At 43.0% G+C, this 17,622-nt stretch overlaps 1 protein-coding gene across 1 annotated transcript; it reads left to right on the top strand.

Moving 5' to 3' along the window:
* The first annotated feature begins 821 nt into the window (after nucleotides 1-821).
* On the top strand, nucleotides 822-15,724 carry LOC106566993 (differentially expressed in FDCP 6 homolog). Its single transcript, XM_014135725.2, has 11 exons — nucleotides 822-1,049; nucleotides 8,822-8,962; nucleotides 9,270-9,455; nucleotides 10,819-11,046; nucleotides 11,200-11,346; nucleotides 11,607-11,715; nucleotides 11,945-12,243; nucleotides 12,464-12,630; nucleotides 13,523-13,721; nucleotides 14,200-14,290; nucleotides 15,097-15,724. Exons 1-11 carry the CDS (start codon nucleotides 954-956, stop codon nucleotides 15,306-15,308), a joined length of 1,875 nt encoding a protein of 624 aa, XP_013991200.1. The 5' UTR covers nucleotides 822-953; the 3' UTR covers nucleotides 15,309-15,724.
* Nucleotides 15,725-17,622: the final 1,898 nt, after the last annotated feature.

A 17,622-nucleotide genomic window follows, 5' to 3' on the forward strand; every position in this document is an offset into this window, starting at 1 on the left:
TATTTTTTATGTGTCTGGGTGGTTTAATACATAATCCACAGCATAATTATTAACTTGAACATGCTTAAAGAGATGTTCAATGTCTGATTTGTTATTGTTACCCAATCTACCAAGCATTGCCCTTCTTTATGAGACGTTTGAAAAGCTCCCTGGTCTTTGTAGTTGAATCTGTGCTTGAAATGCAATAATTGACTGAGGCACCTTACAGATGCTGTATGTATGGAGGACAGAGGAAGGGTTAGTCATTCAAAAATCATGTCAACCCCTGTTATTTCACACAGAGTGAGTCCATGTATCTTATTATGTGATTTGTTGAGACACATTTTACAGATGAACTAATTTAAGCTTGCTAAACAGAGGGGCTGAATACTTAAGCAGCGATTATATTTGGGTTATTCTTTATTTATCTTAAAAAAAAAGAATCTTCCACTTTGACACTACAGAGTATTTTGTGTAGATTGTTGACAAAAAATGTACAATTACTTGTTTTTAATCCCACTTTGTAACACAATAAAACGTGAAGAAATTCAAGGGGTCTGAATACTTTTTGGAAAGCATAATAATGGCGCAGGAGGGGATGGCTGCCGTTTTACAGGCTCCTAACCAACTGTGCTCTTAACTCTATTTCTTGAACTCCATTGTTGGTTAAGGGCTTGTAAGTAAGCATTTCACGGTAAGGTCTACACCTGTTGTATTCGGCGCATGTGACAAATACAATTTGATTTGATATGATAGTGGGCCCCTACCTGCAGTGTCCTGCCCCACCAACAGGTGGGGTAGCTGAGACTGATTGGATTGTAGTGCTGTCAGCACAGGTCCTCACAAGCCACAGTACAGGGTGTGGGTGACTGCTGGCTGTCACACATAGGGCCACGTATCAAGAGGAGGGGAGAGGAGAGAGAAAAAAAAGCTGTGAAAGAAGGAGCAAAACGGAAAGTTATGCTGCTGCAGACATGGACCTACGCTCAGAGCTCCTCAAGTCCATTTGGTATGGTTTCACAGCCTTGGATCTAGAGAAGAGTGGGAAAGTCTCAAAGTCTCAACTTAAGGTAAGTACCTGGTTACATTAGGTAAAGGTAGATTTTATGATTTTTTTTTTACCAATGCTTTGGGGCTCTTTCTTCTATCCAGGCACGCTTGCTGTCTCATTTCCGACCTCAGGAACATCATATTAATCTTCTCTTCTTAAGGTATCTGGAGTCGGCCAACAATATATAAAGTGAACTGGATCCACAAAAATATACATTTATTGACATTGGATGATGAGCAAAACAGGTCCTGACCCAGCTAGCACATAACGTTCTGGGAACCATATGTTTACCTTCCCAGAACTTTCTGGGAATGGTGCAGGATAGTTGCTTTGCTTTGGAACATTCATAGCACATTTAAGGAACTTGACAAAAAAGCGTTATTTTCTTGGTATTTCATTACTTTAACAGAACGTTTCCTAAAATGGTTACATTTAATTTAAATTTTGTTAATGTTCACGGAACATTCTCCAACTGGTTTGACATTGGATATGTTCTCAAATAGTTCAGAGAATGTTAAGAAACATTGTTCTTCTGTGCGAATTTCAGTGCTTCAGCATAGCGTTTCCTACATCTTTCCTCATGGTTCTATTTAAAGTCATGTTCTCACATTGTTCCGAGAACGCTAAGAAACAACATTCTTCTGCGGGAATTTCAGTACTTCAGCTTAACGTTTATTACAGGTTTCCTCATGATTCTATTCTAAGTAATGTTCTTAAATGGTTCCCAGAACGTTAAGAAAACTTTACATAAAAACTCCAAGAAAACTTTAGTAACTTTCAGAGAACGATCTAAGAATGTTATTTAAAAACATAAAGATTCCGTTCTCATTATTAACAAAACTCTCTCTATCCTCTATCTTAAGTGTGTTCAGAGCTGTGTTCAGTATGTTTCTACGTTCTAGAATGTTCAATTGAACGGAAACGGTGCTGTATTGAATGACCAGTTGAAAACTGGGAGGGGTTGGGGAACACTGTCAGCATGGCAACTGCCCTTTAAATACGCCACTCGTTGCTTCAAGCCACAACTCACGACACCCACCAAACAGGAGGAAACGTACCTCAAAGTCTGTTCAAAAACATACAATAAAGTTTTGGATTAATGTGTGATTCAGTACAAACTGTTCCGAAACATAACAAACATTCAAGCGAACTAAACGCACCTCTGGGTTGTTGGCCTTGCCCACTAATTGGCCACACCTGATCTTAATGAGTGCTTGTTTCCTTTGAAATGGGGTCTGTTGAACATGTTTGCTAGCTGTTCCACAGAGAGAAGAGAAGATCATAGGTTTCAATCTCACTGATGCTGTGCCATAAAAAAGAAACATATGTATGAATATTTTTATTTAACTAGGCAAGTCAGTTAAGAACAAATTCTTATTTACAATGACGCTGGGCCAATTGTGCGCCGCTCTATGGGACTCACAATCACAGCCGGATGTCATACAGCCTGGATTCAAACCAGGTACTATAGTGAAGCCTTTTGCACCAAGATGCAGTGCCTTACACTGCTGTGCCACTCGTTAGCCTAAACAAAATAATTTCCATGTGTCCTATGTGTGCAAAACAGTTAACCCAAACTAAGCTAGCAGTGTTATTAAAAGCATTATTGAAACATGTTCTCAGAACATTATTTAATTACCTTCAAATAACCTGTCATTAATGAAACCTTCGATTAATAACTTTCAGGGAACCATAGTAAAATGTTCTCAGAATCTCCCTGTAAACTAAAAATGTACATCTAGATCAGGTAAAAGTTTCACTTCTGTTATCAGAACGTTTAAAAAACGTTCAGTTTTACCAGTCAGAAAACGAATGGCTTCGTTCCCAGAACCAATGGGAAACCAAAAACGTATGTTCCCATAACTTCCAATGAACCAAATTGTGCTAGCTGGAGAATAACTTGACATAATTCCGTAGGAGTTTGAAAGATATGTGGTAGATTTTGTGCTGATCTTTATCTGATTATATGTATTTCCTGGTTGAGCCTTCATGCCACATGCTCTGTTATGGTGACAAGATATTTGCAGATTTCATAAGTATATTTGCCGAAATCGTTTGTGTTGTCTTACCAACTCCTATGGTCATTGGCAACAGATCTGTGACCATACTAGTATATACTATATTCAGTGCCTTCAGAAAGAATTCCGAAACATTGACTTTTTCTACATTTTTCGACATTACAGCCTTATTCTAAAATATATATTTTTTACCTTATCAATCTACACATAATACGCCATAATGACAAAGCAATTTTTTTTTGCTAATGTGGACATATAAACCTCCCCTGGAAATGTCACATTTACATAAGTATTCAGACCCTTTATGCAGTACTTTGTTGAAGCACCTTTGGCAGCGATTACAACATTGAGTCTTCTTGGGTATGACAGCTAGAAGCTTGGCACATCTGTATTTTGGGAGTTTCTTCTATTCTTCTCTGCAGATCCTCTCAAGCTCTGTCAGGTTGGAGGGGGAGTGTCGCTGCACAGCTATTTTCAGGTCTCTCCAGAGATGTTCGATCGGGTTCAAGTCCGGGCTCTGGCTGGGTCACTCAAGGACATTCAGATAGTTGTCCGGAAGCGACTCCTGTGTTGTCTTGGCTGTGTGCTTAGGGTCATTGTCCTGTTGGAAAGTGAACCTTCAGCCCATTCTGAGGTCATGAGCACTCTGGAGCAGGTTTCCATCAAGGATCTCTTTGTACTTTGTTCCGTTCATCTTTCCCTCGATCCTGACTAGTTTCCCAGTCCCTGCTGTTGAAAAACATCCCCACAGCATGATGCTGCCACCACCATGCTTCACTGTAGGGAAGGTGCCAGGTTTCCGCCAGACGTGACACTTGGCATTCAGGCCAAAAAGGTCAATCTTAATTTATCAGACCAGAGAATCTTGTTTATCATGGTCTGAGAGTCCTTTAGGTGCCTTTTGGCTAACTCCAAGCGGGCTGTCACGTGCCTTCTACTGAGGAGTGGCTTCCACCTGGCCACTACCATAAAGGCCTGATTGGTGGAGATGGTTGTCTTTCTGGAAGGTTTTCCCATCTCCACAGAGGAACTCTAGAGCTCTGTCAAAGTGACCGTAAGTTCTTGGTCACCTCCCTGACCAAGGCCCTTCTCCCTTGGTTGATCAGTTTGGCTGGGCGGCCAGTTCTAGGAAGAGTCTTGGTGGTTCCAAACTTCCATTTAAGAATGATGGAGGCCACTGTGTTCTTGGGGACCTTCAATGCTGCAGAAATGTTTTGGTACCCTTCTCCAGATCTGTGCCTCGACATAATCCTGTCTCGGAGCTCTACAGACAATTCCTTTGACCTCATGGCTTGGTTTTTGCTCTTACATGCACTGTCAACTGTGGGACCTTAAATAGACAGGTGTGTGCCTTTCCAAATCATATCATGGGGCGGCAGGGTAGCCTAGTGGTTAGAGTGTTGGTCTAGTAACCGAAAGTTTGCAAGTTGAAATCTGTCGTTCTGCCCCTGAACAAGGCAGTTAACCCACTGTTCCTAGGCCGTCATTGAAAATAAGAGTTTGTTCTTAACTGACTTGCCTAGTTAAATAAAGATTTAAAAAAAAAAAAATCCAGTCAATTGAATTTACCACAGGTGGACTCGTATCAATTTGTAGAAACATCTCAAGGATGGTCAATGGAAACCAGGATGCACCTGACCTAAATTTTGAGTCTCATAGCAAAGGGTCTGAATACTTAAGTAAATAAGGTATTCCTGTTTTATCATTAATACTTTTGCAAAAAAATCTAAAAACCTGTTTTAATTTTGCTGTAATGTAACAAATGTGGAAAAAGTCAAGGGGTCTGAATAATTTCCAAAGGAACTGTATATAAAAGTATGTGAACACCCATTAAAATGTGTGGATTCTGCTGTTTCAGCCACACCCATTTTTGACAGGTGTATAAAATTGAGCACACAGGCAGTAGAAGGGCCTTACTGAAGAGCTCAGTTACTTTCAACGTGGCACCACCATAGGATGCCACCTTTCCAACAAATCAGTTCGTCAAATTTCTGCCGTGGTCAACTGTAAGTGCTGTTATTGTGAAGTGGAAACATCTAGGCGCAACAACGGCTCAACCACGAAGTGGTAGGCTACACAAGCTCACAGAACGGGACTGTCGAGTGCTGAAGTGTGTAAAAATCGTCAGGCCTCAGTTGCAACACTCACTACCGAGTTCCAAACTGCCTCTGGAAGCAATGTCAACACAAGAACTGTTCGTCGGGAGCATCATGAAATGGGTTTCCATGGCCGAGCAGCCGCACACAACTAAAATCACTATGAGCAATGCCAAGCGTCAGCTGGCGTGGTGTAAAGCTCAGCGCCATTGGAGCAGTGGAAACGCATTCTCTGGAGTGATGAATTACGCTTCACCATCTGGTAGTCCTACGGATGAATTTGGGTTTGGCGGATGCCAGAAAACACTACCTGCCTGAATGCAAAGTGCCAACTGTAAAGTTTGGTGGAAGAGGAATAATTGTCTGGGGCTGTTTTTCATGGTTCGGGCTTGGCCACTTAGTTCCAGTGAAGGGAAATCTTAATGCTACAGCATACAATGACATTCTAGACGATAATGTGTTTCCAACTTTGTGGCAACAGTTTGGAGAAGGTCCTTTCCTGTTTCATCATGAAAATGCCCCCGTGCAGTGGCAGTTCTAGCTTGTATGGCTCCCAGGGCAACCACACGATGACATGATATCATTGACATGACGTGAAAATGAGCGATAGAAAACAGATCGTACAAATGTCACCATTCATTTTTTTTATTTTTTTTGTGCGGGCGCCCTGTGCTGCCCCAGGCAAGATGGGAAGCCCATGTCGCCTATACCTAAATCCGCCACTGCCCCCATTCACAAAGTGAGGTCCATACAGAAATGGTTTGTCGAGATCGGTGTGGAAGAACTTGACTGGCCTGCATAGAGTCCTGTCCTCAACCCTTTCAAACACCTTTGAGATGAATTGGAACGCCAACTGCGCACCAGGTCTAATCGCCCAACATCCATGCTAGACCTGTTGTGGCTGAATGGAAGCAAGTCCCTGCAGCAATGTTCCAACATCTAGTGGAAAGCCTTCCCTGAAGAGTGGAGGCTGTTATAGCAGTAAAAAGGTGGTTTGAGATGTTCGACAAGCAGGTGTCCACATACTTTTGGTCATGTAGTGTAGATGGCTGACTCAGTGATGAAGATGTTTCCTATGGGGAGCAAAACAGTAATGATAGTGAGAGTGAACAATGTGTGCTTGTGTTTTAGAGGCACTGCGAGTGTGGAGCTGACAAGTAACAGTTTGCTCTCAGTGTTTCTATGAATAAGAGCCCTTATCACCAAGTTGTACCCAGACTGGTCCATGATGTCACCACATACAGTGCAATTGGTACTGTGGCACGAACATGACCAAAGAGGTGGTGAATGGAATAGAACGTGTCACACATTGTCTTCAATACTATGGTCATGTACATCTTCAGTGCTTATTGTTATTGACAAAGTAGTGCTGTAGAAAGTTGGATATATAATCATTACATCACCCTCCATCTATCCATTCGGCCCTACGTTCAGCCATGTGCTACTGGCTTTTACTACTAGAACCTCGTGACAAAGCCTATCCCGTCATACTGGTGGTGGGGCAGGCTCTAGTCTAGAGTATTGTCCAGACCAGAACCATGCAGTCAGGTTTATCGAGGCTAAGTACTCTGGTCTGGAGTATGGCCCAGTCAGTCCAGAGACCAGGCAGTCATATACCCTTTTTAAAATCTACTTAGCCAAGCTGAGCTGAGCTGTATCATGTTGGTTACAGTACACCTACCATCAACCATAGGTGATGGAACCGTGCTGGAAAAATGAAAAAAGAGCCAGCCAGCACAGTATGGTTCAGGTTGGAATGATATTGTGAAAGGGTAATAGAGCCAGCAGGTCACACAGGTCACATACACTTGGTTTCATAGTGGGAGGGAGGAGGAGAGGAAGACAGGATGTGATGATGTTTCAGAAGCAGTGGGCTGGGTGCACTGACTCACCCCCCCTTAAAAAAAGGATTATCTCAACTTCTATTTCAGTAAGCCTCCAGTTATTTATTGATGATGCTCTCTTGAAAGACGTATAAACTTCACAGAAATAGCATTGTATTTTCTCTGAGGTCTAAATGGCAGTTGAAACATTGGTTCTCACGTGCACAACACTCTTGAATGACATATTTTTATGGGTAAATCAAAGATATTGTAGCAACCCTAACCCAACATTTAGCAATCTTGTCAAAGGGTTCAGATCTCTTGTTGTAATGCCTAAGGTGTTGGCTTGACAGTCGCGGGACCAGGGTTTGAGTTCTGGTCGGGGCTACACCGCCAAATTCCCTACAATATGTAAACTAACTTTTTGGCTTTTTATAGAAGACTAAAATACTTTAATGATTCAGCTTTTATGTTTCAGTTCCTTCATAAACCGTCAAAGTATTTCTCTTTTTTACTGCGCGCCACATCTCTGTCTGACAGAGACAAGTCACCATTTTTAAAAGGATCTACCAAAGATTTAAACTTGATTTGAACCTTATTTTCAATATACATTTTGCTGTATCTCATCTACAGTGCTGCGAAACTCTTTTTGCATATTTTTGATACTGATTGCTTTCAGATCTTCAACCAAAAACCTAATATTAGATAAAAGGAACCTGAGTTTACAAATAATAAAAAAAGGATACTTATTCAACACTCAATTTCCCTGTGTTTAAAAGTAATTGCCCCCTTACACTCAATAACTGGTTGTACCACCTTTAGCTGCAATGACTGCAACCAAATGCTTCCTGTAGTTGTTGATCAGTCTCTCACATCACTGTGGAGGAATTTCTGCCCACTCTTGAATGCAGAACTGCTTTAACTCAGCAACATCTGTGGGCTTTCAAGCCCTGCCACAACATCTCAATCGGGATTAGGTCTGGACTTTGACTACGCCATTCTAAAATGTCACTTTTAAAAATATTTTTAACCATTTTCATGTAGACTTGATTGTGTTTTGGATCATTGTCTTGCTGCATGACCCAGCTGTGCTTCCACTTCAGCTCACAGACGGATGGCCTGACATTCCCCAAACCATCACACTACAGTACCACCACCATGCTTGACGATTGGTATTAAGTTCTTACTGTGGAATGCAGTCTTTGGTTGACTCCAAAAAGTTGACTCAAGTTGACCAAAAAGCACCTGGATGATCATCAAGACTCTCTGAAGAATGTTTTATAGACAGATCAGTCAAAAGTGTAACTTTTTTGCCTGCCGAAAACCAAACACTGCATTCCACAGTAAGAACCTTTAACCAACAGTCAAGCATGGTGGTGGTGGTAGTATGATGGTTTGGTGATGCTTTGCTGCCTCAGGACCTGGACAACTTGCCTTAATAGAAGGAACCATGAATGTGTGTGCTAAGGTGCAGAGAATCAGAGCAGGTGGTCAGTCCAGTTCAATTATTCAGAGGTGGGGTTTCTGGAGACACCTGAAACCCCACCTCTTTAAGGAATACCTGGTATAGGATAAAGTAATCCTTCTAACCCCCCCCAAAAAAAAAGATATCGATGCACTATTGTAAAGTGGTTGTTCCACTGGATATCATATGGTGAATGCACCAATTTGTAAGTCGCTCTGGATAAGAGCGTCTGCTAAATGATGTAAATGTAAATGTAATTCAGCAATCTGATGGCTTGTAGATAGAAATTGTCTCTGTGCCTGTTGGTATCAGACCTCATGTTCCGATACGGTTTGCCCGACGATAAGGGAGTGAACAGCCCTCACAACCCTGTCGTTTGTGTGTTCTAGGTCCTATCACATAACTTGTGTACGGTTCTGTCCATCCCTCACGACCCGGTGGCTCTGGAAGAACATTTCAGGGATGATGACGATGGACCGGTCTCCAGCCAAGGGTACATGCCTTACCTCAACAAATACATACTGGACAAGGTAAAGTCATGTACACAAACACACCCAAGTCACCTTACATTTTTGCCTCAGTCTTTCCTTTTTATTGGATTTATGAGCCCTTTGGGTTTGGGATGGAATTACTTGTGAATGCCCACATACTCATTCCACAAACACACCCTTATAAACATTGTATGTATCTATAAATGCATATAGAGTCATGACTATAAAAAGTAATTATGTTGTTTGTGTACCCAGATGCCACCACTTGGTTTATAAAGAAGGAAAAGAGAGCTAAAAAATGCTAGGTACATTTTCCTTACTCAGTGCTGCTTATTATGCCTCACAGGTAGAAGAGGGCTGTTTTGTGAAAGAACAGGTTGATGAACTGTGCTGGACTCTCACTGCTAAGAAGAACTACAAACCGGCGAAGGACAATAACAATGTGTTGCCAGGGAAAGATGCCTTTCATCTCTGGAGTCTGTTTAACTTTCTGTCAGAGGATAAATACCCTCTCGTTATGGTTCCTGATGAGGTGAGTTATGTATACAAAGCATGCTGGGTTCTGTAGCATATTATACTACAAATTCACCTAGAATACAGTGGATGGATGCTAAATAATCCTAATACATTTAGTCACTTAAAAAGGGAAAAGGTCCATCACTAACTTTCAATACCGCTGTAACCAAATCCAAACACTCACTGTAATTGTAGTATTTAATTGTAGAGGCAGCAGGTAGCCTAGCAGTTAAGCTCATTGGGCCAGTAACCGAAAGGTCTCTGGTTCAAATCGCAGACTAACGTTAGGTGAAAAATCTGTCTGTGCCCTTGAGCAAGGCACTTAACCCTAATTGCTCCTGTAAGTCACTCTGGATAAGAGCGTCTGCTAAATTATTTAAATGTAAAATGTAGTATTTATCTGCCAAACCTCTATACAGCCTGCTCTCATAGACTTAGACGTAACATAGTAAATGTAAATCAGTATGATATGTTACATTTGGTATGGTTACTTAAGTCAAAAACGAAAGTAGGGTGGTTGGGCGTGCGCGTAACGCGAACATCTAGCAACCCAAAGTTTGAATTTGTGTCTCATCATGGACAACTTTAGCATTTTAGCAACTTTTTAACTACTTATTACTTTGCAACTACTTAGCATGTTAGCTAACCTTAACCCTTTTAGCTAACCCTTCCCCTAACCCTTTAACCTAACTCCTAAACTTAACCCCTAACCTAACCCCTAGTCTCGCTAATGTTAGCAAGATTACTAACGTTAGCGACCTAGCCATCCAGCTAGAATTTGTAACATATTATATGTTTTGCAAATTCGTAACATATAATACGAATTGTAATTTGTAACATAACATACGTAATGCGTGATGGACATCCACAAATGAATACATAACATACAAAACGTAACATACAGTATCATACTAAATAGTGTCAGAATTACATATAGAATAATACGAAATGCTCTGAGAGCAGGTTGCTAAATATAGCAAACCCGTGAGGAATGTTTTTCTTCCTACTGATTGCTGTGAATCTTTCAGTACCTAAATATGGGCTTGTATGTCACTTGTAGCATGGCTTTTGGTTTCTGTCTGTTTTTCACAACCGCTGTTGGCAGTGTGATTGTGATAAGCCACAGATTTTAGAGCAGGGCACTACAGTGCCTCAGTAACAACTAGCAGTCGGGGTGGTTTCACTGAAAACAAAAGCATAGGATACATTATCATCCAAATATTATTTTGTGAGTCGTGACGGACTATTAAAATAAACAAGATAGAGATTGAGACTCTGGTTATTAACCAATTACAAAACAATTGAAAGGCAACCATTCCCCCCATATACCAATTGCATCCCTTTTACAAACAAAATATTTGTGTTTTTGAATTATTCAGGTGGAATACCTCCTGAAAAAGATTTGCATGGCCATGAGTGTTGAGCTCAACTGTGTGGAGCTGGAAGACTTCATCTCCCAGGATGCAGTGCAGCAGAATGGTTTCACTGTCTGGTCCTTCCTGGAGATGATGAACACTGGGAAGATAACCAGAGGCATGGGCCAGGAAATCACCAGCATGGCCATAGAGGAGGTCTACAGGGAGATAGTTGCTGATGTCCTCAAAGAGGTAGGGTACTTAAAAACAACAGAACAACATCTCTATACTGTCTGCCTGTCTGAATTTCTTGCTATCTGCCTACATGCTTGTGACCTCCAATTCTGTTTCAGTGACGTGTGTTGATTGTGTCAGTTCTGTGTGGGTTGACTGTGTTGCCTACAGGGGTACCTGTGGAAGAAGAGTCAGCTGAGGAGGAACTGGAAGGAGCGCTGGTTCACCCTGAGGCCCATTACCCTGGATTACTACACCAGTGAGGACCGCAAGGAGCGCCAGGGAAGCATTGCTCTGGATGGGAACTGCTGTGTGGAGGTAGGCTGGGCTTGAGGTGGGGTGGGACCTGGGGTGGGGCAGTGGGGACAGGCACAGCTGAGCTAGGCCTGCTCCTTTTTGAGAATGGGTGACAGATTTAATAACTTATTCAATCAGAGCTACAGGGTTAACACATCCCTCCCTCATATGTGTCATTTGAAATAGCTGAAAATAGAAAGGAATTTACAATGAATGTACAACAAATATATATACATACATTGTGCTAATGTGTCACAATGAGTACTTCTCCTGTTGATCAGGTGCTGCCAGACCGGGATGGGAAGAGGTGTATGTTCTGTCTGAAAACTCTGTCCAAGACCTACGAGATGAGTGCCTCAGACACCAAGCAGAGACAGGAATGGACTGCAGGTACCATGATCAATAAATTGCTAATTGAGCATTTACACGTTGTTGACACAATTATTTAGGGATATGATGAATTACCAAGCTTGTAACAACTATCATACTGATGACAAAAGTAGTGAAGGCAACGATTCCCCCTGCCCTATATGTTGGGTTGATTACTGGGTTGATTATTCGAAGTCAAGCAGTAAGCATATACTGAGTACTGACATCCTGTCCCTCCCTTCACCCCCAGCCATTCAGACAGCCATCCGTCTACACAGTGAAGGGAAGACCTCTCTCCACAAGGACCTGAAGCTGAAGAGGAGGGAGCAGAGGGAGCAGCGGGAGAAGAGGCGGCTGGCTAAGGAGGAGGAGCAGCAACGTTTTCAGGCCCTGCAGGAGGAGAAGGAGCATAAGCTGGCCGAGCTGGAGCTCCTAAAGGAGGCGCAGAGGCAGGCCCAAGCCCTCCTGGAGCAGGACGAGATGAGGCGGCGCCAGCATCATGAGGAGATGCAACAGGCCCTGGAGGTGCAGCTCCGCGAGGCAAAGGAGGTGAAGACTGGGAGGGGTGGAGGAAGTGTACGGGGGAGGAGAGGGTGGAAGGGAGGAGTGTGGTTGCATGGAGGAGAAAGGTGGAGGAGTGCTGATGAATGGAGAAGAGTGACGACCGCACAATGTTTACCTGCGTCGCGCAGGAGAAGGGTGCAGGTTGATTCAGACAGGAGGAGTGGGTGTTTAGATGTTCCATGCTGATGTGGGTCTCCTCTTCCAGTCACGGGCCACCATGCAGGCAGAGATGGTTCTGAAGGAGGAGGAGGCGGAGCGGCAGAGGAAGAGGATCAAGGAGCTGGAGGAGATGCAGACAAGTCTGGAGGAGGCTCTACAGCAGGAGATCAAAGCTCGGCAGGACGAAGAGGTCTTTCGATATGCACAGACTGGGTAAAGGGATATACACACACACAGACATGGAGGCACACACACGCAGGTAGGCAGTTACCCATGCAAACGCACTCTCGCATACACACACAGGCTAAGGGCAGGGTGCTGGACACACTCAGACATTGTTTCGCTCACACTGACTCACAAACCTAGTACCCTCACTACTTTGCTTACATTGACACAGGTTCATCTTAGGGCTTGCTGTCATCGTGTGAGAAGGCACCAAGTTGGCACGTAAAAGCTGCATGTCTTTTTACAGAGCACCGTACACAGCAGAGACAGATGGTGTTAAGAGAAGCCGATTGCTGTTGAAGAGAGGCTGTTGCATTAGTTAGGTTCCTGAGGAAGTTGAGTTTAACAGAGGAAGTTGTCTAGCTACAATCTGTAGGATCTGTTGACACTGACAGGGTGTTCATGGTGTGTCTGTCACAATCTTACATGTAAGAAGAAGCAGTGTGCTTTGATGCATTTATTCACTGACTCGATGGGAAACATACAGATCCTAACCGGTTCTATTTAATTTTGTGACTGCAAATACCAAGCGCCAAGCTCTCTGCTTGTCTCAAAGATCCCAAACACTCACAGACAAGGCAAATATAGCATACAAATATAAAGTAATAAGACATTACAAAGGCTCATATATGCTTAAAAAAATGTACATAACATTGTACAGTATATAATGAAAAGTAATGGAGATAAGCAACAGCCTTGGGGGGCGCCTGTGTTTAACTGGACACTTTTTGAGAGATGATTGCGAGGTCAAGAGTTTGCATGTGTCACGTTTCTAAAAACATTAAATGTGTCTCGTCCAACTTCTTACCACACAATGCCATATCTACTGTATGTCTTCCAGTTAAAGATTTTCTATTTCTCATATATGTTTATTGTACAGTTTGCTGTCTGAGGAGGAGGACAAGATGAAGGCCCTGATGGCGCTGCAAGAGGAGCAGGAGGAGTACATCCTGAAGACCCAGAGGGAGAAGCAGGAGCTAAGGCAAGAGATGGAAAACAAGTCCCGCGCTCTTGAGGAGGCCCAAAGGCAGCTGGAGGAGGTCAGGGCCAACCGCTACAGGGTCGACCAGGACGTTGTGGTAAGTACAGAGATACACTATATAATATAAATACCTGTGCATAATGTTATACGGTAGTTATATAGTGATGAGTAGCCTATCAACACACCGTTAATGGTACTTCAAAACAGCTCTGGCTATTTGGGTATCACATCCCACTGGGCACAGACGTCAGTCTAGTTTTGATTTACATTTGGTTGAGTTGTCAACTATGGTGAATTTAACATGAAATTAAAAATATTCACCATGTCATTGGCTTTAGGTTAAAAGTTGGGAGAAAAAAAATACGAAATGCCCTGGTTGATCCAATTAGTTTTCCATATTGATTCAACGTCGACACAGATTTTCTGGGTTGAAATCAAGTGGAAACAACGTTGATTCAACCAGTTTTTGCCAAGTGGGATGTGATCAGGGATTGGATTGCGGGAGATAGTGAGAGAATTAAGTAAGTTTTACTGTGTTTGCATGGGGTGTTTCAATCCGTCTTGTGTTCTAATAGGCTGCCCAGAGGAAGCTTCGCCAGGCCAGCACCAATGTCAAACACTGGAATGTTCAGATGAACCGACTGATGCGTCCTATTGGACCAGGAGGTAGGCTACGTCACACCACACCAGTATCTTCATTGACAACAAAAAACATACACAGAAAGCTTAGGTTTGATATATTATCATGTTTGAGGCGCAGAAAAAGCAAAAGAGGACTAGTCACAATCGGCAAGAAACACTGGTCGTGTCCCAAATGGCTCCCTATTCCCTTTATAGAACACTTAATTTGACCGGTCAAAAATACTGCACTATAAATGGAATCAGGTGCCATTTGGGATGCGTACACTGCCAAGTGCCTGCTGCTAAGTGCTCAGCCATGACTTATGCAATCAGGTCACTAGAATAAGCCTACATTGCCTTGTGGTTTGGGTGGCTTTTAACTATGCACAAAGAGCATGTAGTGGATAAGACCTACAGTAGAAGGTGTATAGTATGCCAAAGGTCTTCAGAAGTGTCGCTCTTTATCACTGTGGTTGCAGCTGGGGTTTGTCAAGCTCGTTTTAGAAGACATCTTCCTCAAACATAGTGTAGACAAGACGCGTTCGTGCATTTCTATTTTATTGATCTTAATCATATTTTGAACCGAAACCCACTGGCTCTATTCATTTCACCCTTACCAGGTGACATGCCACCACTCTCCCTGCATGGCAGACACAGAATCACAGGGATCTGTCTCCTATCTTTGCCAAAGTTAGACAGCTTCAAGTAGGACAAATGACATTTCAGGGGGTGACTGATATTTTAGCTGCAGACAACCCTGGTTCTCTTTGATGACATTGTTTCTTCAGCGCCATAAATGTTAAAATAAATGTTTGTTGTTCTGTCTCCTGATCTCCCTCCCATGGTTCTAGAGAAGAGACCATCAGGAGGGGGCTCTTTCTCCAGCTTCCAGATCCCATCCCAGAGAGATCCAGGCCTGCGTCTGAGACAGAGGTCTGAGGAGCAGGACGAGGAGAGCAAGGAAAACGTGGACAACAGCAGCAGTGCAGGGTCGGGGTGTGAAGGAGAGAGAGTTGAGAGGCGTCTCTCTCAGGCCTCTAACGGAGACATGGACATTCCCTGAGGATCATATGGTGCTTCCCTTCAAAGCCTAACTATTCAACTGTTTATTTTGTTAGTTTTTTTTTCGAATGGAAAAGCAAGCTGGAGAACCTTTTAGTATGAAATCATATATTTAGGTGAACTTTCTGTCAATGGGATTGCTGAGTAGGATAAAGGAAAAGTAAACTCTGTTTACAGCTGTTCAAATGTTCTCCCACAAAAACATTTTTGTAATTGTATTAACTTTTTAGTAGTTTGTATTATTCTCTCACCTTATCTCACAGTATGTTATAACATATCTCCATGTTTTAATGAAGAATGAAAGAACCATAATGCACCACTATGAATTTTGTAGATATATTTACTAAGTAGTTTGTAACCTTGTCCCCAGGCTCAATTGAGCTGGCTGGTGGACCAGATTAAATGGTTTGGAATCTAGTTTTTGCTCGCCTCTGTGTGTCTCCATTAAAAAGTGTTATCAAATGATAACAGGTTGGGCTCAATATGCAAACAGAGAAGACTGATTTGTAGAGGGAAACTAATGCAAACTGCTTCTGTGGTCTCTATTTCCTGTTTCTGTTGTAAGTCAACAGACATGTAGAGATCAAGGCACTTTCTGGGGTGCCTGCCTTACCTACATATTATGCAACGTTGACGTGGCAGTTTCTCAATGTTCGTGTCTAATCCAGGGTATTCTCTTGCTTTTTATTTGAGTGCATCCATTGCATTATTTACACTGAGTGTACAAAATATTTGGAACACCTTCCTAATATTCAGTTGCACTCCCTTTTGCCCTCAACAGCCTCAATTCGTCGGGGCATGGACTCTACAAGGTGTCGAAAGCGTTCCACAGGGATGCTGGCCCATGTTGACTCTGAATGCTTTCCAACTGTTGTGTCAAGTTGACTGGATGTCCTTTGGGTGGTGGACATTTCTTGAATACACACAGGAAACTGTTGAGCATGAAAGACCCAGCAGCGTTGCAGTTCTTGACACAAACCGGTGTGCCTGGCACCTAGTACCACACCCGGTTTAAAAGGCACTTCAATATTTTGTCTTGCCCTTTCACCCTCTGAATGACAGATATACACAAGCCATGTCTCAACTATCTCAAGGCTTAAAAAGCATTCTTAGTGAGCATTTCTCCTTTGCCAATATAATCCATCCACCTGACCGGTGTGGCATACCAAGAAGCTGATTAAACAGCGTGATCATTACACAGGTGCACCTTGTGCTGGGTACAATAAAAGGCCACTTTAAAATGTGCAGGTTTTGAGGGAGCATGCAATTGGCATGCTGACTGTTGGAATGTCCACCAGAGCTGTTGCCAGAGAATTTTATGTTAATTTCTCTACCTTTAGCTGCCTTCAATGTAATTTTAGAGAATTTGGCAGGAAGTCCAACCAGCCTCAAAACCGCAGACCATGTGTCACCAAGCAAGCCCAGGTCCACATCCAGCTTCTTCACCTGCGGTTTCGTCTGAGGGGGTACTGAGGAGTATTTCTGTTTGTAATAAAGCCCTTTTGAGGGGAAAAACTCATTCTGATTGGATGGGCCTGGCTCCCCAGTGGGTGGGCCTATGCCCACCCATGGCTGCACCACAGCCCAGTCATGAAATCCATAGAGTAGGGCCAAATGAATTTATTTCAGATTTTCTTATATGAACTGTAACTGTACAATATTTGAAATTGTTGCATTTATATTTTTGTTCATTATAAAAGACCCTACAAAATCCTATCATTGCTATGCCGATGGCACTCAACTACTCTTCTCCTTCCCCCCTTCTGACACCTAGGAGGCGACACGCATCTCTGCGTGCCTGGCAGACATCTCAGCTTGGATATCGGCCCACCACCTCAATCTCAACATCAACAAAACGGAGCTGCTCTTCCTCCCAGGGGAAGGCCTGCCCGCTTCCAAGACCTCTCCATCATGGTTGACAACTCCACGGTGACCCCTCCCAGAGTGCAAAGAACCTTGGCATGACCCTGGGAAACACTCTGTTGTTCTCAGCAAACATCAAAGCAGTGACTCGCTCCTGCAGGTTCATGCTCAGCAACATCCGTAGAGTATGACCTTTCCTCATACAGGAAGCGGTGCAGGACCTAATCCAGGCACTTGCCATCTCCCATCCAGACTACTGGAACTCTGTTGGATGGGCTCCCCGCTTGTGCCATCAAACCCCTGCAAATTACCCAGAATGCCGCAGCCGCCTGGCGTTCGACATTCTTCTTCTTTGGTATCATGTTGTTCACACATTTTGTTTGTGCATGCCGCCACCTACTGTAGTGTGTGTTCAATCACCTTACATTTTGTTATACAAAAATAAAAAGGGG

This window comes from Salmo salar, chromosome ssa13 (assembly GCF_905237065.1).
Source record: "Salmo salar chromosome ssa13, Ssal_v3.1, whole genome shotgun sequence".
Lineage (NCBI taxonomy): Eukaryota > Metazoa > Chordata > Actinopteri > Salmoniformes > Salmonidae > Salmo > Salmo salar.